Source organism: Agelaius phoeniceus, chromosome 2 (genome assembly GCF_051311805.1).
Source record: "Agelaius phoeniceus isolate bAgePho1 chromosome 2, bAgePho1.hap1, whole genome shotgun sequence".
NCBI classification, from domain to species: Eukaryota; Metazoa; Chordata; class Aves; order Passeriformes; family Icteridae; genus Agelaius; species Agelaius phoeniceus.
The window spans coordinates 86753330-86776380 of record NC_135266.1 but is presented as its reverse complement, the minus strand read 5'-3'; the positions used below and the strand labels follow the sequence as shown (position 1 = coordinate 86776380).

The 23051-nt window shown below is 42.3% G+C and overlaps 1 protein-coding gene across 14 annotated transcripts in view; it reads right to left on the bottom strand.

Moving 5' to 3' along the window:
- Positions 1-23051, bottom strand: part of TENM4 (teneurin transmembrane protein 4) — a 1543936-nt gene that overhangs the window by 23414 nt on the left and 1497471 nt on the right. For all 14 annotated transcript variants that reach the window (XM_077174070.1, XM_077174074.1, XM_077174077.1 and 11 more), the window contains 4 exons: positions 20057-20211; positions 16112-16989; positions 5170-5342; positions 1427-1662 (listed from right to left, as the gene is read on the bottom strand). In XM_077174070.1, coding sequence (XP_077030185.1) covers positions 1427-1662; positions 5170-5342; positions 16112-16989; positions 20057-20211 — 1442 coding nt within the window. The remainder of the gene's footprint in view (positions 1-1426; positions 1663-5169; positions 5343-16111; positions 16990-20056; positions 20212-23051) is intronic.

The window sequence follows — 23051 nt, the reverse complement described above, 5'->3', positions numbered from 1 at the left end:
AGAAAGACTTGACAAGTGTGAGCGAGGAGAGACAGGAAAAATCACACCAAAGTGGCAGGGGTCATACAGCAGGGAATAGGGAGAGGTGAAGAGCAAGGACTGGGAAACACATATCCTGAAACCAGAGCATTGATATTTACTGCCAAGTTTAAGTGTGAATAAATAGCTGCAGTCCTTTTGCTGGGGTGGCATTACACAGCACTAAGCATTTTTCTCAGAGGGTCTGAATTTGCCAGGTGCTGAGCAGCTTCCCAGGAACCGTTCATCAGCCTGTGACTCTGAGACTAGCAAGGTACAGGGTGAGTGCACAGGACTTGCTATTACAAGTTCCCAGCTTTGCCAGCAGTTAACAGATGAATTACAGCTTATAGGGCAAGATCTTTAAACAGCCCTGACAAGTATGAGGTGCATTGTGCGGAACAATGTTTTCAAAACACATCAGTCTCAAGCACGGAAAGGTCTAGGCACTCCTGGAGGGAGAGTACTGTCAGGCTGGAGCTGCTTGTAACACTTCAGGGAACAATAGCAATTGTGGTGCAATGCCTTGTGAGCCCAGTTCTTCAACAGGTTCAAAAGACTAGCAATTTCAGGAATCCAGAGTTTTTTCTGAGGTTTCCCAATGAACAGTATTCACAGAATCATTGAATGGCTTGGGTAGGAGGGGGCCTCAAAGATCTAATTCCAACCGCTCTGCCATGGGCACAGACACCTTCCATTAGACCAGGTTGCTCAGAGCCCCATCCAACCTGGCCTTGAACACTTGGGTGGTCTGTGCCAGTGTCTCATCACCCTCACAGAAAAGAATTTCTTCCTAATACCTAATCCAAACCATCTTTTTTTTTCAGTTTGAATTCATTCCCCTTTGCCCGATAACTATGCCCTTGCCCTAAGCTCCTCTTCAGCTTTCTTGGAGCCCCTCTAGGTAATGGAAGGTGCTCTAAGGTGTCCCTGGAGCCTTCTCTTCTTCAGGATAAACAACCCCAGCTCTCTCAGCCTGTCCTGATATGCTTAGAAGGCTTTCAGTCTTCTGCTCTATGACTACCAGCAGCACAGGTAGAAAACACCTGCACTAACTGGTCTGGTATTTTATAGTTACAACTGTCCCTGGTTTGCTTGAACAGCCTGAGATGATGGCTAAACCTGTGGTGTCTGATGAGAGGTCACACATTCCCAGTGATGCAGAGGACAGGTTGGGAGATCAGCAGCACCACCTTTGATGGCTAAGGGAACATCAGAACATAAGGAGGCATAATGATATGCCTACAGTCATAAAGGTTATGTCACTGAGGGTGAGCAGACAATTCTCTGTCCTGCAGCTCCCTCCCTCTTGCAGACAATACAAATCATACCCATCCCTTTCTGCCACGAGACTGGGCACTGATGAGATGGGAAGTGGAGGCCAAAAGTGCTCGTGGTTCTCACTTACCCTCAGCCGACGTCCAAAGACGGTGACCTGCCCTCTCGCTTGCTCCTTCCTCTGCCTCCACTCCACGAGGTTGAGGCCGTTGTCGATGGGCAGGGTGACATTCCTCTTCCCCACCGTGGGGTTGACAGTGCCAGCCAGCAGATGTGGCTCGGTCTGCAGGGCCACCTCCATGCCATTGGCGAGCATCAGTCTGAGGGAGCCATCAGCACCAATGTAGTAGCTGTTTCGGACTTGGTCTGAAGACAGAAAAGAGTTCTTTGCTGAACTTTGGTGATACAGCTCCAGCTCTTCGTTTGCTCCCTCACCTAGGCTGCATGAGCATTTCGAATGGTTGTAACCAAACACACTCTGTTACTCACCTGTCCCACTCAATGGGAGAAAAACATTAAGTCCATCAGGGGAAGTAAACATGGACAATTGCTTTTTCATTCTGATGAGGTTCGGCACCTCATATTCTTGCAGAAAGCCTTGCACAGGTTAAAAAAGTGAAAAAACTGTGTAATCCTTACCAAAGGATGCAGGTTCAAACCTCTTCCTTTAGGCTAAAACACTGTGGTGAGGTATTTGTTTTAAATCAGTTTGACTGAAAACTTTCCATGCTTTTATATCCTAAAATCCTAATTTCACAACAGTATATGAGAACATGGGGCCACCTACTTTCCTGAGCTCATTCACTGTCTCACAAGTGACAGGAAATTGCACAGCAAGTTAATGCTAACCAGTTCCCCACACAACAGCCAAATCCTTTCCCTTGAGAAAGCTTTCAGGAGGCAACTGAAGTCCTCATGTTTGGAGAGAAAGCAGAAGCATTAAGCTCCCACACGACTCTATACATCTGGCCTCCACTAGCTCATGAAAGATCAGATTTTGAGGCCAGTATTTGGGAATTCAGGAGTTGAACAGAAGAGCAATTTCTCTTCTACATCCTTCAGGAATCAGGCAGGCTGAAAGCTCATCCTTTGAATCTCCAGCCGGCATTTATCTCTGCAGAGAGTAGCTCATGAAGTGTAAGAAAGCATGAGACTTTAAAGCAGAATGGCTTTAAAACATATTATACAAACACTGCCTTATCTGAAGCTCTTCAAAAGCTGGAAAATATTACCATTTCTGTCTCCCAGGCTGCCATAAACTCTTAATTGTGAATAAAAACACCCATTGAAAATTCCCATTAAGGGTTTTCCCTTTCTGAGGCAAGCTGGGTTTTGTTCACTAGTTGCTCTGCCATAGCTCAGCAGGAAACAAGATCACAGTGAAATTACCATTTCTTGTCCTCAAGAAATAGATCAGCAAAGAGCACAGTTTGGTGTAGTTAGGGAAGAAAACATGACACCAACTGGTCCTTTTTTATGTGGGTCTCATCCTGCTCCTGTGGTAGCCAGCTGGAGTTCTGCCACAGAGACCTCAGCAGAACCATCACTCAACTTTACACAGCAGTGATAACGAAACCACTGGGGCACAGGATTTTGCCAAAAAACATACAGCAGTGATCCATAATGTAGATCCAAGTATTTTAGCTCTACCACTGAGTATGTAAGTTGATGGTCTTTGACACAGACTCCAGCCAGATCAAACCCCCTCCATGCTTCAGTCTGCAAATGGAGAGAAGGGCCAGCAAGTTGGCTGCCACACCTTTCTTAGATGCGTGGTTTGATGCTAAAATACAAGGAAATGGGCTTTAAATCAAATCAGTGAAAGATTCCTGAACAGTGAATATATTCCTCTCTCTTTTTTCCTTCACCAGGAAGCAGAGGAAGGCTTGAAGGTTTACATGAAATTAATCAGACACACGATGTTCTCTTCGTGTTACATAAGCACCACAGAAGGGTTATTGTCACCAGTGCTCTGGTGTACAGTGTGGGGAATGTAAATCCTCTACTTTCAAAATTTTCCCAAGAGAAGACTCTTCCCTGGCTCTGGAAGGCATCTCTCAAGGGCTACATGAAATCCATGGGCTGTTGAATGCTGTATTTTAGACTGCTTTGGCTCTAGGGCACTACTGCCCTACTTTGGTTTGAACAAATGCTCATTTTGTCACTAGTCCAGAAGACAAAATCCCACTGGAATGTTGATGTGCCTGTTGTAGAAGCTCCTAAATCCATCCTACAGGAATTTGCAATCTTCTGAAAATGCCTTCTCAGATCTCACCTGTTCACAGTGTGATCCAGATTTCCTGAAAGGTTCACCAAGAATTTGGTTCACCAACCCACCTCTTCTGCAACTTTATCCAGATCTTTGTTTTAAGTGAGTTTCTTCAGATGCAAACAGTTTCATAATTCTATACTTCTGAAGATAGTTAAGCTGTTTGTAATTCTGCATGTCCTAATGGGTAGAATGTCCCTGTGCTGGAGGGCAGGACAATGACAGAATTGACTGTGGCACCATTATGTAACTGTGCCTTCAGTGCTGAGTGAATAAATCACACCACAGTCAATTTTGTCACTAAAAGGCCCCCAACAGTGGGCTCCATTGCTTAATTAGGCTCTTCAGGTGAAGCCAACCTCATGTCTGTGCTGTTGCCACACATCTTAATGTGAGTGAGTGAGATGGGGTGGGGTAGGTTGCGTCTGTCTAGCAGTAAAGAATAAGAAAGTCATTGTGTTTCCCTACAGGAATATGGGACGGCTTGAGGGGGCTGGAACCCTCTCAGCTGTCCTCTCCAGAAGGGTAAAAACAGTGTTTCAGGCTTTCAGGTTTTTAGTTTTCAGGCTTTTGATAGCAGGTACCTTCTTGTAGGAAAGGTTAATGTTGTTACAGGGAAAGGGAAAGAAATTGTATCCCAGAGATGTGGGAATAAATGCCATTCTGGAACATGCTTGCCCCACTTGGAGCAGTTTGTTCCTCACAAGGAGAAAAAATGTTTCACACCCCACTGTAATCAGTCACAGCCAGAGTGAATGAGATCTGGGGAGTAAAGAAAGCAGAGTCTGAAAGTTCCTTCCCTTTCCCCATGCCCCAGAGAACAGGTGTGATAGCTCATCCTGATCCCAAAGAGGCTTCAGCTTTCAGACCCTGGAGATCCAGGCTGGCACTGTGCAGTACAGGTTCTGCCAGTACCAGCATGTCAGCACAGTGCTCCCCTGCTATTTATTCCTCTTTTATTTCCCACTTCATTCTCTTTTCCTCCACCTAATCAGTCCTCTGCTTCCCACCTTCCTACCACAGGCACAACTGTGCTCATTTCCCACAGCCATAAACTGGTCCCACCAGTCCTACCCCACCTGTCCACTTCTCCTTTGTACCTCTCCACACTACCTTTTAGTTCAAATACAGACCTTTTGGGGATAGGGACGGTCATTTTTCTGGATACTTCCTTGTGAATGTTTGAAACACCAGTGAACAAAGAATCAGATCTCCAGCAACCAGCTGGAAGCCTGTTCCAGAAGGAGAGTAACTGTTAAGTCAGAAGCCATTAAGAGACTGAAGCAAAGGGGTTGGCTGGAAGTGTGGCTTGATTTATGCAACCCTTTTAGTTACTACAATAATGGTAATGATGATGGAGGACTGTGCTGCACGAGCCTGCATGGCAAGGGGACTGACTGAGAATGGAGCAGAAAAACAGCTGCAGAGCATCCACTGTGCTAGGGAATGAGGCTAAGTAGGTGTGTGTGTCTGTACCAGCATGTGGGGAGCTCTGGTGCACTGAGAATGCAGGTGATTTTTGGCACTGGGATTATCAAGACAATGCCTGTTTCCTGATCCATTGTGTACAGCCTGGTCAGGAAAGGAATGGTGGCCCAACCCACCTTGGAGCAGGGTGTAGAAGGCCCCTGATGCTGACAAATTGGTTGTTATTGTAACATCATCCTTGCTGGAGGTTTCCACCTGAACGTGCACGGAGCTGTCGGTGTCGCTGCGGAAGCTGCTCACTTGCCCAGTAGGGAAGGTCACGTTGGTCAGGCGGCCAAAGCTGTCGTATCTGAAAGAGAGAATGTAATGAAGTCAACAGCATCAACAGAGGATGAATTATCCTATAAAGTAGAGATCAATTCTTCAACTCATCATCCAGATTCTTCAGAGAGAAAAATGCACTGTCACTCTTTTAGACAGTCTTGATTTTTTTTGTCCTCATGAGAAGAAAATCACAGCTTTTAGCTGAAGAAATTGAAGTAAAGAATAGAAAAATACTAAATATATATTAGCTTGTACTTTAACAATATTTTTCCAACACTCCTCACACCTGCACTATGCTTCTTGTTTAAAAGAGTAACTTTATTTCCCATCTCCTATGCTGTGGCTTGCAGAAAAGCCTTTGCATCCTGTCTAGCAGAACTAGGAATTTCTGAAGCTCACCAACTGATTTGTCTGGTTGTGTCCTGAGCTCAGCAATTTATTTTAATTTTTTTTTCCTATCTAATTTTAAAAAGCTGTATATTAAAGTAGCAGCAAGGACCAGATTGGCCACATCAGATAGAGAATTTCCTTTGTGAATGTGGTGTGGAGTCCTGAGCACAGATGAACCCCCGTGTCTACCTTTTATTGTTCCTAAGACCATATGGAAGGACTGATTTAAAAGTGTAAAAAAGCAGATGAGTTTTCACCCCTACTGTGTCCTTGGCCTTTCCAATGAGGAATCAACATAAGCACCATCTGGGAAGGTTTCTGTGATGTGGACACCTGTGTGCCAGGGCCCAGGTAAATTAAGCTTCATACACGCAGGCCCCACAACAGTTAACAAGCTGGGGGAGTTATTTTTTGGTAAAAAGAAAAACAGACACATGTGTCTAGGGCTATCCTGAGTTAAGGGAGCAAACACCTCATTATGCCTCCCATCTGTGGCATTACAAAAAGTTTCACAGACCCAAAAGGCTGGCAAGGGACCTTTGCAATGAGGTTATTGTAGCTGAAATGGAGAGCAATAGGGAGCTCTACTGGCTAATCTGTGAAGGGCTGTTGAACCTTCTGATGAGAGGGACCTTCAGGGAAGGGGTATTTAAATAATTAGTGTGAAACAAAAAAATTCCAGCAAATCAATCAGGGATAAATGTTTGGCTTTTTTCAAGTCCTGCCCACAACTCTTTTAAGAATGATTTATATGAAACTAAGTAGATCATATTATGAAAATTTATCACTTGGGGATGCAAAGTAAATGATGGGCACCCTAACAATGGGTGTTCTGAAGAGGATTATAATAAATTGCTTATTGTGTCTACTGAGGATGTGACAGAAAGTAAATGAAAACAATGAAAATTCAGATTAGAAGCTGCAGAACATTTTCAAGGCCCATGGTTGCTCCAAGCAGAGGAACAGATGGAGCTCTGGAAACCCCACTGTCCAACTCTTTTAAGAATAAGTTAGAGAAATGTCTTAGAGGGGATCTGGATACAGATGATCAGACCTTGGAGGGAGCAGATGGTTGAGGAGCTCTTGATGCTTTTTTTGGGACTACTCTGAACTACGGAATAAGAAAATACACCCCATCTAATAACAAAACCCAGAAACCAAAAAAAAAAAAAATCCAAATAGAAGAGGGGAGTGGAGGGGAAAGGGGGGTGTGGGGGGAAGGCAGGGCAGGGTAGGGCAAGGCAGGGCAAGGCAATGACAAGGTACTCTTGAACTGTAGCTGATGAGAGACCCATCAGCAGTCACTAGACTGGCTCTGCACTATACAGAAAAAAAATTGTCTCCTCTTCCACTCTCATTTTTCCAGATTCGAACACAGTGCCGGTTTGAATCATGATTCACTTTTGAAATATGGTGGCAGTGATTTAATGTGAGGAAAGGCTGATTGAAAAGATGATTTTTGCCCAAGTTTAATGCTTGGGTTATAGTGACTAAGCGGGTGACCTCATTGCAAATCTCTGCATCCCTCAGGTTTGGAGACATCATCACATGAGGCTTTTCTTGCCCACTGAGCAGAAGGGGAGGCAGAAGGATAGAAGAAAGTATTTTCCCTCCACAGTAAGCCTCTCAGTCATGGATTATCCAAGCCTTGCCCCTCCTCTCAGATATCCTGGCAATCAATCAGCCGCTTGTAAAATGGAAAATAAAGAAGAAAAAAAACTCCAAAACAAGACAAGGTTGAAAACAGGACTGCATTGCAGGAGTCTGGCAGAGATCAGTTAAAGCTTTTCCAAGCAGCTAACAGCACACAGCCTGGATGTGAGCTGCATCTCCATGCAAGAGCCAGAACTAAAGTGCTCCCAGTACCAAACAATTTACTCCAGATTTGTGGCTGCCCTGTTTGCACTGAGACAAATGTGTTTTGCTTGTACTGTCTCCAGTCACCTGCACATCTCCTCCTAAACCAGCATGTGAATCTTAAACAGAAAACATCACAGGCAGTCTCTTTACCCCATCTGCTGATACAAGACACAAGGGATATGATTTAGTCTTTCCTCTGAGCAGAGAAAACATTGTTATCACTGAAGGTGTGTTGTGTAACACCCCACATTCCTTCTACCACAACATCAATAGTCCTAGATATACAAATCAGTCTGAACTGTAAGGGTAGAATCAAGTTTGAAAACATTCTGAAATTTCAGTAAGATGAATCTGAATTTGGCATCTCTGACTTGGTGGATTAGTAGGTGTGAGGGATTTATTTCTATTCCCTCATTTAGATTTTAAAAGTCCTAAAAGTAAGCCTGATTCACCTCCTGAAAATAATGTCACAAATCTAGATGTGTTGCACTGAAGTCCAACGGGTGAGTTTGGTGTAACAGGTGTATAAAAGGAAGCAGGTCTGCAGGTTAGGGAAATAAGGAGTGCAAAAGGCAGGATGCAGGCAGAGAGCTTGTTCATGTGATAAGTGCTGAGTCAATGTCCTGTGAGTCACAGGTTTTTATCCTAATTGAATGGCACTCACAAAAATGCTGAGAGTGAGCACAAAACCTTTACTCCATGCAAGTCCCACTTATGTGCTCCCAAGAAAGCCTCAAAACTCTGTGGATACTCAGTTTAACAGCCCCCAGCAGCAGCAGCCAGCCAACTCTTTCTATTCATCAAATCGCAGAAATACAAATTGGTTTGGGGTGAAAGGGACCTTACAGATCACCGTGTTTCATGCACCTCACCATGGGCCAGGACACCTTCCACAAGATCACACTGCTCTGAGCCCTATCCAGCCAGGCCTTGAACACACCCAGAGCTGGGGCAGCCAGGTCTCCTCTGGGCAACATGTGCCAGTGCCTCATCACACTCACAGTAAAGAATTTCTTCCTATCATCTACTCTAAAACCTACCCTCATTCAGTTTAAAGCCATTCTCCCTGGTCTTAATGCAGGATGCTCTTACTAAAAGGCAAGTAGTGCCTTTTTATATAATATTATGTAGTGTAAAAGAAATATTATTTTACATAGTATTTCTGTAGTGCCTTTTTAGTAATATTTTTATAATATTCCTGGACCTCAAACTTCTAGCACCCTCAAAAATGGTTCTCCACCTCTGCTGGGCAAATAAATCATATTTGCAAATATGCAACTGGAGAAATCTGCCAGTAACCCTTCCTTGTGCAAATTAGGTTAAAATGGCAAGAAAAAAAAGAATGAAAAAGCGTGATGGCACTTAGACCTCTGTGCACACATTCTTCTTGTGAAGTCAAAATGACTAAGTACAATGCACTTAATTTACATGGATACATTTTTACAGGTGTACAAAACTCACAGTACTTCACCAAAAGCAAGGACTTCCATTTGGGACTTTGGATCCTGAGAAGCAAGGCTCCTTTTGGACCAGAACAGTCTGGAATGATCTGCTGGAACTGGTTTAAGATGTCTGCAGAAGTACATTAGACTTTCGGCACATCACCCCATTAACCTCCTTCAGAAGGAACAAGCACCATCTGTGTTTTCTGCATGTGCAGGAGCTGCTGCACCTCTCTACCCAACAGACAGACAGGAACCTGCCAAGGACTAGCTTTGGGGGGACAGCTTACTGATTTGCAGCTGCAAGGAGATCCTGCCTTACAAAGGAAGAAAAATGAGAAGGTAGAACAATTACACTGTTCCCATTTTTATTATTAATTTTAACTGATGACAGATGAAGTGTAAAATGCTCACGTCCAGACTAAGGCTCCTTTTAGCACTGTGGTGGCAACGCAAATGGAGGTGTGGGAAGCCCATTAGCATGAACACACAGAGTGTTTTCTTCTTGGCAAGCAGTTCTTTTTCTCTTTTCTGTTTTTATTCCGAACTGGAGCATTTTCCCCCTTTTTCCTGATTTAGCTCACACAACACATACCTGTCACATACCCACAGTCTCCCAGGAATGTGCAGACTTTCACATCCTAGAGATAATATGCTTGACAGTTGAATGTGCTGGTTCCTTCCACCTTTGCTTTCATCCCTATAAAGGCCCTTTCAGGGCACAACTCAGCTTGGAGAGGAAAGCCAAGCGACTAGCTCTTAGGTAGCTGCAGGTGTGCCCTGGTATTTGCAGTAACATAAATCTCTCCTAGTCACCTCATTTTGCAGCTAAGCTGCCTAGCCTGTTTCCACAGCATCAGGATTTAGGGCTGGGCCAGTTTTCATCACAGCCTAAGACTTCTGTGTTCTCCAAATGCTCTGAAAGCCCCAGAATTAAGGAAATACTGAAGCATGGGAGTGCACACAGCAGCCACTTGGAGCAATGAATCCATCACCTGCTAACACAGCTGCTGCCTCCCATTCAAACCTGCTGCAAAGCCTCAGCACTTACAATTACAGTGGCAATTATTAGGCCAGCAAAGGAATCCGTTACCATCCATTCCCAATTGGAAACGTACTTAGCTAAGGTTCAATGCACAGAATTAAAATGGTATTTGGTGCTTATGAGGTCTAATTGTTGGCTTGTAAACATTCAGAGCTTTCATTTATCACATTACCATTGTGTAGAGACCTGGACCTAGGGAATTAAAGGGCATCTTTAGTACCATCTATTCAGAAATCAATTTCTTGCCTGAGTTTCTGCATTTCCTCATTTTAGCCTCTTCACATTTCATCAGCCTTTTAAAACACAAGTCAAATAGATCAGAAAAAAACTCACTATAATAATATTGCATTTAGTGCCAAAGTGTCTAAATGGACCTTGCAAACTATATTTTGCATGTGATTATACCAACGTGCACCCAGTGCCTCTTAACAAGCTCACCTCATCCCAGTTTTTCAAACAACATTAAACACAACATTAAAAATAAATCTATAACAGACAAACTGATAATACTCAAAAATGCATGAAGGCAAGTCCTCTCCCTAATGACCAAAGACCAGGTTGTGGTCACAGTCTACTGAATTTTCTGACTGCCCAAGAAAGAAGAGGAAGATCTCTTTCTAGCTTTATGATAGTCATAATTCCCTTGGTTCTCAACTAAACTTTGCTATCAGACATGCATTTCAGGGCAGGGCAGTAGCTCAAAATGTGACCTCATGACTTACTGAGGGTACTGGAGAACTGCTATTTTATCATGGCACCTAGTGGAGCTTCACTGCAATTTTGTCAGAGGAACAATAACGAGAATCTCATCATTTTATCATGTAGAAATTGTGGAACAAGTGGAACCAAGAAATCTTCCTAAAAGAGGAGGGAGGAAAAAAAGCCAAAGGTGTTTCTCATACTCCAGTCTCCTGCAGGAGTAGAACAAAACCCTCACTTGAACTACACTAAATCAAATCCTGTAGAACTCTGTGTATGATCTGATAAATCACAGTCACACAGACCAGGGCACTGCCTTTGGCACTAAAAGCTGTGGGTGCTGGGGTGGGACCTCTGCTGAGCCCTGGGGGTCACTGGGAAGCGATTCAAGATCCTCCTGCATGCTCAGTCCAGCTGGCTCCTACCTTCCATCCATTACAGTGTGTGAGGTTTGGCAGAGTTTGGTTCTCTGTAAAACAGCCTCCAGTGTTACGGGGTCAAAACTCCCCTTACCACTCATCTGAAGATCTGGCTCCATGAGATCCTTTGCCCTCCAGACAACTATGAGCCACTTCTTGGGTAGTCTGTGAAAAGGTTTTGAATTTCTGGGCTTGGCTGGAGCAATGTGTAAGTGTTTGAGTCTGTACAGGAGGAGGCGACCTTCAAAACTAATTGGACACACACAGGACCTAAGTAAAAGAGCCTCATCTGGGCTAAATAATGCATAGAAGGTTTGACTTTGGCTCAGAGGGAAATTGAGTTAATGTACAGTGATAACATCTCAGTGAACTAATCAAGATAATTGCCGTATTCTTGATTTTAACAAATCCATTAATAAGAATTTCCGGATTCTGAAGCAGACAAACAGCAACTGCTAAGAAACTTTGTAAAGGCTGGTAGCAATTTTTTCAGGTCAAGTTAAAAAGCAGAAACAACAAAGCAGCAAGTAGTCACACAGCATCCTTTGTCTTTTACTGGAAGAGTGGAACAAGAAGTCATTTCCCTGGCTCAGTTTCCAGATCAACTTCCTTTGCTGCTGATTATCACTGTTACTGTCACCAGTTCAATGGGAAGAGAAGTCTTTAATCCAGTTACTGAACAAGCTGAGCTGCATTGCATTAACTGACAGCTAATGTCAAGCCCACTGCAGGGGCAGGAAAGGTCTATATAATGCTAAAACCCTCAAAGTAGTCATAGATAGGTCTTTGGAGACAGGCTAATTATTGTGGGGAGCTAAGTTTCACTCAAACAAAAGGGGAAACTGCACACCATTATACATTGAGTCTTACTCAGAGCTAAACCTGATAAAACAGGATTGTTAGAGCAGGCTTGGGTGTAGGATGTGTGAAAGGAAGAGCTGTAAGTGCTGTGAGTGAGACTGCCATTCTCTGAAGCCAGCACCAGTCTCTTTCCCCACAGAAAGGCAGGGACACTGTGCCAGTCCAGCATGAAGCCTTGGAGGACCTGGATTCCCTGGTGTGCCCTGAAGACAGACCTCCAGTACTGCACCAGTACATCCTTCCTCCTTCCCTCCTTTGCAGAGTCACGCCAATGTGCCCACATGTTAGAGCTCTTTGCAGCCTTATGGTAAAGGTTAAGAAATGGCCTGGTAAGAACAGCACCTGGAGGAGAACCAGAGACACTGGCTATGTTGGCTGGAACTAGATGATCTTGAAGGTCCCTTCCAACCCAAGCCATACTATGATACTGTGATTCCATGATGAACACGTAGTGATGCCACTCTCACAACACCACTGCTCTGCCATGCTAGGTTTCTGATTTATGGTCCTTTGTAGACAGCCAGGTGAAAGGTAAATCTTTTGAGGATGTTCTTCATGGGTAGAAGAACATGGTGCCACTGGTGCAGTGTAAACTTGCCAGCTGGATTTACTTTACTGTTAACTTTTTAGGCAGCAGTGTCCAGCTTGTCCTGGCCCACAAACAACTCTTGTGTGCTGTGAGAAACATGAAACTTTCCCTCAGAGTCAGATTTGATGCCTTTATTTCTTTGGCCATGAGCAAAACAGAAATATGAACTTCACCCTTCCCCTCAGTCAAGACTGAAAACTCCTTTAGAGCACCTTCTAGCCACTAATGTTCACAGGAATTCTCTAAACCACTTAAGCCTTCCCAATGTACATTTCTTGATGTTCTGGCAGAGAAACCAATAACATAAAGGTAGTCAATGTTGATTTTATTTGGTTTACACCATCTTGTTCAGCTTCTTTGTTAACAAGGAATTTAGACTTCATCCTGCCACGCCTGCACTCATCTCTGCAGCTTCTGTTTCAGTCATGCAAATCCTCTCTCTGGTGAGATTACATTATAAGAAAGGCATCAGAGTCCTGATCTAAGATACAAAGAAATGGAGAATATACTGCTTTCATGTTTGGTTACTCAACCAGTTAGGTCATCTCAGCCTTAAAAAAATCACACCTTCTTGTCAACTTGAATTTCTCTAGCTTTGCTTTCCAGCCCCATACCCTTCTCAAGCCTTTCTCTGTTAGACTGAGAGTCCCTCTCTAGGCAAGAGCTTTGGCTGACGTGTTCTGATCTGGACACTTCCCAGTCTCATTCATGTTGAGATAAATAGATCAAGTCTTTCTTGTTCTCCCCATGAATGAATTTTTTGAGAGTTTTTCTTCCCAGTTCTTCATAAACTGCATTTTTATGAGCTGACAATATTAGTCACATCAATGCTGCACAAAGAAAAAATCAGCTTCCTACTAACCACTACAAGTAGAGTGTGATGAGTAAATGTATTAATTTAGTTTGTCCATCCAAGCAACAAGTTAGACAGATTTGCCATGGAATCATGTGAGGATCACACTGAAGACTTGATGCCTTGCTACAACTCTGAGAGCCAAGGCTCAGCCCATTTACATGTGTATCCTGGCATCAGACTGTACAAAAATATATTTTGTTTAAATGAAACCTACTTTAGCAAGCAATTGAAATATTCGACTCTTATTTCAGATTCTAATTTTATCAGTCTGAGTTTATGTTCTTTCCCTGGTTACACATACAAAACCTGAACAGAATCGATCCCTCTAAATCACTGATCTGCCTTTCAAGACCCTAGTGGATAGGATAGGATAGGATAGGATAGGATAGGATAGGATAGGATAGGATAGGATATGAAAGGGTAAGATGAATGAAAAAGAATAGTCTCCAATTCAAACATGGAAGATTTAGGCTGAGCATATAAAAAAAGCTCTCTAAAAGTAACAATAATACAGGTAAATACATTGTTATCACAAACAATATTTATAAAAAACTCAGATGACTGACAGGATCCATTTTACCAAACTGTAGACATCAGCAACATAAACATCTGTATCTGAACTCATCATTCTCTACTACCTTTGCAGAGATAAACTTCCAGAATACAACTCTTCTCATCTTAAAGGAAATACTTTTAACATAACTCATAAGAAACTCTGAATGGGCCTATTTCTTTCCACCTGCCTGTAAAGGGTGGCTGAAGTAACTAATTCAGATCTAGACTTTCACCCTGTAGTTTTATATAGTTGCATCAGAAACTGTCAGAAATAGTTAAACATAGTTAAGTGATCATAGGTTTGGATGAGGTATCCCTGAAGGCACAGTCACAAATCTATATTCAGTGATGCTGTGCTATCATACAGTGCTCTAGTCAAGACTTGCTCTAGTCAAGATTTTCATAGTCCAGCCACTAGAGAATACTGTCTTCCATTTAGCTCTAAAAAGCTTTCTTATGACTCTTCTGAAGTGCATAAAAGGACCAGAATGATGACTTTCACAAATGCTCTATTTTGTTGGACAGCAAGAAATAATGGATCACTGTTATAAATATATCCACAGAGTAAGCTGGTTTTGAGCTTCTGTCTTGTTTTATCTCCTTTATATTTTCAGTTGCACTTTAAAATAAAAGATTATGTTTGAGGTATAAATCTGACCATTATTAGCTGTAATGTTTAGTTTGCTTCACTGTCTGTGGCTGCATCTGTTTTCAAGCACAGGAAGTATTGGTTTCTTTGCAAAAAGAAAACACCTCCTTGACTTAGCACAATGGTCCTGACAATATAGCTGGCTTTCACTCCTATGGAGAAAGACACCCTCTTTTTCCTCCCTAAGGCCTTTCTCAAGCAAATTCAAAGAGATGGAGAGTATTAACTTGGATTCACTGAGGAATATTGCTACAGTAATTGCAAACAGAACATTGATAAAATGCTAATAACATTTCAAAAGATTCATCACAGAGTTTCCATCAGTTCTTTTCAAGGCAAGAGCAGGAGCAGTGAGTATTAAGCAAAGAAATTTGAAACTGGGCCTGGAACATTTTAAGGAGAGAACCAAAGCAACCACATATCAACACACAGATATGTGGATTTATCCAGCTTTCCTTTCCTGAATCCCTTTTTTTCTTAGCAACATTTTTGTTTATCATCTTGGGAACTGCCTATTCTATCCAAATTGGATTCTTACAATGGGTCTATTATTATGGCAGCTGAACACTTCCATGTAACCATTCAAACCATGTGGGGAATGATGCACTTAAAGGAGCATTTCAAACAGGTTACACTTGTAAATAAAAATTAAACTAAGGAAGAGGAGGGGAAGGGACTCTCAACAACAGGATGAATCCTTCTAGGTGCTCTTCACCCAGTTATCTATCTTTGTCCTTTTTTATATCAGAAATGTGTTCGCTTTAAAAGCAGGGAATTGCTAACAGCAGTACAGAGAAGAAGTACAAATATTCAAGATACTGCCATCTTTGGGTCTTTCAGTGCATCCTATCTTCTCTCTGCTTAAAAATCTTTGGGGATAGTCTTGAACTGTTTCAAGACTACTTTTAAAGCTTAGTGAGGCAACTTGCAACAGGAGGAATTGAGCAGTCCATTAATTACAGAATTGTTTCCAGAGCAAGCTCTCATTAGTCATTGCCAGTTGTCATTCTACACCAGACACTTCAAACAGGCTCAACAAAGACACTGCAGCATAGGAGGTAGGTGAAAAGCTGTGAAAAAAGAGGCTCTGATGGAACTTTCATACTTCCAAGGCTTTCAAAGCCAAGAAAAATTCTCTGACACACAACCTAAATCTCCAGTCCTGACTACAGTTAAGGAGAACCAGGTGTCCAAATTACTTAGAAAAACTCAGCAGAAATTCTGTTTGACTCGACTTGGTAAAGGGAGCTTATTCAAGCTCTAATGCACCAACTGCCAGTATCTAGTGTTTGCGTGAAATCCAATACTCTCTGTTCGGGCCATTTTATTTGGACAATAATTATGATCAGGGAATTAAATTCTACCAACCTTGCATGGTTCAGAGAACACACAATGAAGTCAGCAGTGCCAATATTCATAAAATACTTACTCATAAAATGTTGTCCAACCATTTTCATTGCTTTTAGTGGCAAGGAGACCAGAGTTGCCGTGGTAAGTCATCATGGCTACTTCATGCCCCTGTGTTGTTACACTTTTGAGTGCACTGTTGGTACCAATTGTCACCCAGTAGACTTGGCCATCGGGCACCACCAGCCAGAGGGGCATCCCTGTGGAATCTCTTCGGATGTTGACTAAGTTGCCATTATTGTCAGTGATCAGGGTTATATCTCCGTCTCCAGAATAAGTAAAATTGTAAAGATAATCTCCAGTGGTAAGGCTCTGAGTATAAAGGTGCTTCCCACTGGTGTCAAACAAGTACAGTTCCTGGTCTATGGGTGAGGATAACTCATAGAGATTTTGTGTGTTGAGGAAGGGTTTGTTTTTCCGAATGAAGCGGATTCGGATGTTCCCCAGATCGGCGACGTACAGCTCCCCATCCGCACACACGGCGAGGGAGGAGGGCGCGTTGAGCTTGGCGTCCTTGGCGTAGCCGTCGTCCCCCGAGAAGCAGTCACAGTTGGCATCGTTCTTGCAGTCGCAGCTGCTTGGGGCACCGGCGACCAGGGAGATCTCCCCATTGGTGGTGACCTGCCTGATGCGGTTGATCTTCTTCTCATCGGTCTCAGCGATGTACAGCACCCCGTTGTGGGACACGGCCAGGGCGGTGGCAGACTCCAGCGTGGCGTGGATTGCCACCTTGCTGAGGAGAAAGTGATCCATGCCTGGCACCTGGCAGTGCATGGGCCTCCCTGCCACGATGCGCACTTGGTGGTTCTCAGAGATCTGCAGCACAACATTGTTGTCGAGGACATAGAGTGAATTATCCATGGGATTCACTGCCAGATCCGTGGGCCATTCTAGACGAACCTTCATGGTAAAAAACCACAAGGGAACTTTTATAGCAAGACATTTTTCTAGTGCATGATTGCTATAAATCAATCACAATGAGGATGGAATCAACATGGATTAAAGGGGGAATGGGTGAAAAACCCCAAAACTAATTATTACTTGATAGGTGGCCATAGAGGATATAACCTGCTGTTGAGCAAGGGGGCCTAGCTCTTGGGCACGTGAAGCAGTCACAGGGAGACACCCACACTCTGCACTGGAACATTGGTGGGAACAGGATGATGGACAGAGGCAAACCATTCTACGATTTTCCCTCTCCAGCTTTTTGAACTGCTGGAAGCTGGACCTCATAGCAGAGACCTGGGACTGTAAATTTTGCTGTGTGAAGTGCTATGAAATCAGACACACAGAACAGTGATTCTTTTACTAAAGGATTTTTCACACAACTGGCTGAACTCCTCTTGGTAAATGACAAGGAGGGATATTCACACAAAACTGGCAGCTGTGCCAGCATGTGTGAATATCTGTTATAACCTATGGTTTTCTGCTTTATGCTGCAAAAATGCAGAATACCAATTCACAGGAAACTCAGGCAATTTCAGTTCATGGAGTAGAATACTTGTGCCTTCATGGTGATTTTCACATTTTGTTTTAGCATAATGGAAAAATGGGTTCAGGAGCGACATATCCCAGTTCTACACTGATAATCCACTGAAACAGTGACTGGCAACACCACAAGTGAGTAAGAACTAGAATGACTTCATTTCTAGCTCTCCTTTTGCAATACACTCTTTTCAAGTGTGTCTTGTCTTTTAGTTGCTAAACCTAAAAAATGTTTACCAACAGAATTCAGAACTTTTTTTTTTTGTAAAAAACTCCAAGTTGTGCATTTTTTTTGATTATTTTATTTTATTTCAGGTTTACACAGAAAAAGAAATTGTTCTTGTGCTGATGGGAACCTATCCATTCCAGTGTAGTTTCTTTGTTTTGAACCTTTTTTTCCCACCATCCATCTCCATTGCTGCTTCTTCTCATTTGTCTGACGTGACTAAGTTTAGAGGAGTATTTTGTAATCTTATTGGAAGGAGGAGTGGATGCCAGCAGACTCAGGTCCATGAAACCATCTTTCACTCTGATTTTATTTAAAACTGAGTAAGGAGAGACCTGGTAAGATTCAGAAACACAGGAAATTCCTATTTTTAAGGCCTGTAGTTCAACATCTCTGCTACAGCCATGCTTTATTTTGATGCTCCTATATGCCTTTTTAGCATTTATTTTAAAGGATCACATGTAAGGTATTTAGTTCTTTGTATCTTCTAATGCTTGAGTGCGTGAAGCTTATTTTCATTGCTAAGCAGTTTGCTGAGCTCTGTCTACTCTGGTTCTCTGCTTGCAAAATCTCCTTCCTTTTCTCAGCTCCTGGCCTATTTTAACCCTTCTTGTAGTAAAACATTATAGCCTGTGGTTTTCTCTTTAATAATTCATGCCTCCATCCCTTCCAGTGGTCTTTAAGCTCTGCAGTCTTCAGTTAGCATCAAGAGCTGAGTTTATTCTGAACTGACAAGGGAATTTTCAATTTCTTAAAAACCATTCCTTGTCAACAGTGGCAGCTAAATATTTCATGTCCTCATGTCCCAGGCAGCCTCAAGGACCTGACAGAAAGGACCCTTCTATCTGCTGTAAATGATGAAAAGCTGCTTCCCAAGCTGGATTTTATTTTTAAATTAAGCTTGTATTCAGTATGTTTCTCTACAACAGGAGTGGTTAATTTGCCAATCCCAGTACAGGTTAATCTAAAAATGGTTCCTGTCATTTTATGACAGGGAAAAAAAGTCTTCAGCTGATACATGTTCATCTCAGAAGTGTTTGAACATGACACTGGTTTACATAGAAGCTACATAACCTGGAAGTAAATAATTTCTAAAGTCTGATTATACAACCGTCTTCTGCTAACTGACCCTGAAATTCACATGAAGAAAAAACTATGTCTGTAAGATGAGAAACATACTACAAGGTGGCCTTTAACCATCAAAATTTCCCTTTTATAGAAGGCAGAAAAACTTTTAAAGTCATAATTTCAGCTTGTTCATAAATTACAGACAGTGGGAGCCAGTTGCAAGGAAGCAAGAATAATCTTTTCAAATTAGAGGGAAAAAACAAGAATAGATTCCATATGGGAGCATGGAAATTATCTAGGTAGTTACAAAAAGGAAACCCCACTGACATCTATTGTGGCTGAATAACAGTACTTAGCCCTCCAGCTATGATCTATATTTTCATAGGAGAGGACAACATTCCTGCAGTCAGGCAAACAACAAGTGGCACAAAGGTTTCAAAGGACACTGTCCTGAACTGGCACAATTTGATAAGTTGGCCAGTGCTACACAAAACTGAGTGCTGGGCTGTAACAGATTTCTCTTCTGCACCATCCAGCAGTAAAGCAATCAAAATCAAAATGAGATTTCCTCTTCTTTTTTTCTCTGAACCTTGAAGCCGCAGGACTTAAAAGCCCAGCATGATGGTAGCTGCAACCAATTTGCAATCTGATACGATTCAAGATTCTTGTTTCCCTGCTGTTGCTAATTTTGGCACCACATCCTCCAATCAGTATTTCCTATGTTAATTTGATTCAGGTCTAAAATTGTGCTGGGCCAAATTAGGATGAGGAGAAGAAAAGAAAAAAACCTGTGATTAGCTAAGATGTTATAATAGAGCATGGCATATAGTCCATGGCATATAGTGAGACATGACGGTAACAAAACCTGCCTTCCCAGGAATCTGTGCCTTCCCACTGACTGGAAACTCTGAAAGAAGTCAGTTGTGTGGCTGGGACATCTTCAAAAATTTCACCCCCAAAAATCTATGAGTTAGGGCAGTCAAGTCTTTCCTTCTGTCCTTCCTTCTGTCTTTACTGGGTAATTCTTTTATGATCTGGTCAATTTTATACCATAAACTATGTAGAAAGGCAACTCTCCTTAAGCCCTTACCTCTTTGTCAGACATGCTGGGGAAGCACACAGACATGCAGGTAAGGGTGAAGGTGCAGGCTTGCATTCTGTAAAAACAAAACCAAGCCACTGTCTTACCTGAGAAATGTCCATAACAGAGTCACAACTGAGAGGCCGAGCAGATGTCAAGTCATTGGAACCCAACACAGTGGAGATGATTCCATTCTGATCAATCCTCCTGATCATGGTGCCATCCACAAAGTAAATCAGCCCAAACTTGTCCACAGTGATGCCTGGAAAGGATCAAAGAGAGACAGTCAGAAAGTGATGGCAGCCTGACACGGGGAGCAATATATCTGAAGGCATTCCAAATGGATAAGAGGAGAGCTGGGCATGTTGGAGTCCTGGTTATCAAGAGCTTTGAACTGGCAGCATTCCATGGAAGGCACTTTTCAATGCAATTCAGAAATCCCTGCTCACTCCTGGAAAAGGGCATGGCATTCGGTGAACTGCTGAAATGAAAAGGCTTCCTAATAATCACATGTCTTACATGATCAGGAACCTGGTTTTATTGCTCATGGTATGAATGGTAAGCCATGCACGTAAAAATGTTACACTGATGAATCTTTCAAAAATGGCAATAAAAAAAAGGCTGTGAAAGGTCCATCAGGTCAATCAAATTCCAGAGGGATAAATGAGAAAGGTTTTTCCCTGGGATAATCCTACTAATATACAGTGTTTCACCTGATTCTGAACTCTGCAAGTGATTAATTTCATTGCTCAAACCTCCTTTGTAGACATACTCCTGTCAGTGGATTTGAGGTCTGCTGACAGCAGTTACAGGCTGCTGATCTCATTTCTTGCCCTGCAGACAGTGCTCTACACTTTCCAATTAGAACTCATAACAGTCTATGAGTGTGGTCATTCTAATTTTACATATCAGAAAATTAACAGACAAGGCAATTCTCACAAAGGCGCAGAGAAAGGTCATGACTGAGGCAGCAGTAAGAAGTTAGGGGCTCTATTTACCTCCTCTTTGTAATTAAAATAAATTAAATAATTAATTAAAATAAATTAAAATAACTCCACAGTCATTCACCTCATCTACCCTATAGAGGCAGAATGTCACCCAGCATAATATTTGAATGTGTTAAAGACACTACAAGCTTGTAAAGAAACAGAAAAAGAATGTAGAGGCCTGTAACATCTTTTTTTATGCAAGTGAAAATTCTGCTTGAAATATATGAATATTAGGATCTTCCTGTTTGGTTTCTTTTGCTTTCAGGGTTAACAATCACTTGGCAAAAAGCAGACATCTGCACTGTGCATCTAAGCAAGTATCTGAAGCTATTCCAATCAGTGGAGAGAGAAATCTACTTTGAAAGTGTAATTTGTATCACCCTAAAGCCCATATCCCCAAGACACTATACAAATCCTGCTGGAAATACCTTTTCCTCCCATTTGACTATAAAAGCATACTACAGCAAATATCTCTAAAGAAAACATTTATATTGTAGGCAGATTAAATTACTGAGCTGAATTCTCACTAGACTGTCTCTTTGGCTGTCATCTTGGTGACAGAAATGATGGAAATTCTGTTTCAGATAGAAAGCTTTGAGAATGTTTGAGGAGTGATCAGACCTTGTGTTCCTCCAAAATGCTGTTTTGCAGCCAGATCCCCTTATTTGAAACATCTACACTCTCAGCCTCCATCCACTGTGAGCTCTGCTGTGAAGTGCAGATGCAGCAGTTCACAGATCAAAAATTCTAGATTTTCATAGAGTAAGGACTAATCCTCTGATTGCTTTGGCAACTAAAATCATGGCCTTCAGCCAGCACTGTAAGTATTGCATGGGCTGGAAGCCACAGAGGTAGGTGATATGTGGAAGAACATAGCAGATTTCATTATAAGGAAATCCACAGAAGATAATCTGGCCTGGCAGAAAAACATTAGGACTAAGTCATTGTTTGAGAGAAAGAACAAACTTCTGCATTGAGCTGAGATAAAGGAAGGGATTCAGACATGGCTGCAACCTGTTGATTCCAAGTCAATTAGGAGTCAGAAAACTGGTGTTTCAGGTCACTGAGTGGAATGGGAGCTCTGTATTATTGCCAGGAGGCAAAACCAGCATTTTCGTTACTTCTTCACAGCATCACCCTGTTTGAAGGGCATCACTTTGACCTGGATCAGATATTTGATCATCAGAGCTGTGTGGTTTCAGAATAGCCTCTACGGCAGTAAGAAAAAAATTACTTGCTGCTTTCAAGATGAAGTTCATTAATTTTGGAGGGGATTATATAGCAGGATTGCTGAGATAATGCATGACAGGACTGAATGACCTAAAAGATTGCCTCTAGTCCTACACTAATACCTGTGTTGAATTCATGCCAAGGACTCATCTTTGCAGGGCCATGAAACAAGAGTCTCGAAGAGGAGCACAAGGTAACTGTTGAACATCAGAATTTACTAAGAATTGTGAGGCACCAGCAAAAGTTTCCCGAATAATTTGTGGCTGCCCCATCCCTGGAATTGTTCAATCACAGCTTGGATGGGCTTTGAGTAAACTGGTCTAGTGGAAGGTGTTCCCCCTCAGGGTGGGTAGAAACTAGATGGTCTTTATGGTCCCTGCCAATCCAAACCATTCTATGAGCTGATGAATGCTATGGGAGAAGCCACAGTAGTGGTGGCCATTTATTCTCACTGTAAATATAAACACATCACTTGTATTTAAGTACTTTGTTAAATGTTTGCAGAAGGATCTGATGGGATAAGCATCAATATCTCACTGGCATCCACGGCTTTCAGGAAACTATCTTTACCTGCCATGAGATTTGTCAGCACTACTTCAATGGATCCATCCAAGATACTGGCACATGTCACCTGTCACTGTCATCTGCTGTTGAAGGTCTCTGCTCCTCTTAATTATTTTGCCTACTGAATGTCAAGTTCTTTCAAGTTTGCTGGTATTTGCTTAAAAACCAACAACTAAGCTCTTTAAGCAATATGGCAGACATGCTTTTTTTTTTTTTGATGATAGAAGGTTCAGTTGATCTTAATTAGCTTTTGTCAAACACTCAAAAGAGTCTCTTACCTATTCCTTGGTTCACAACAAGTATTTTTCCAGGTGCCTGT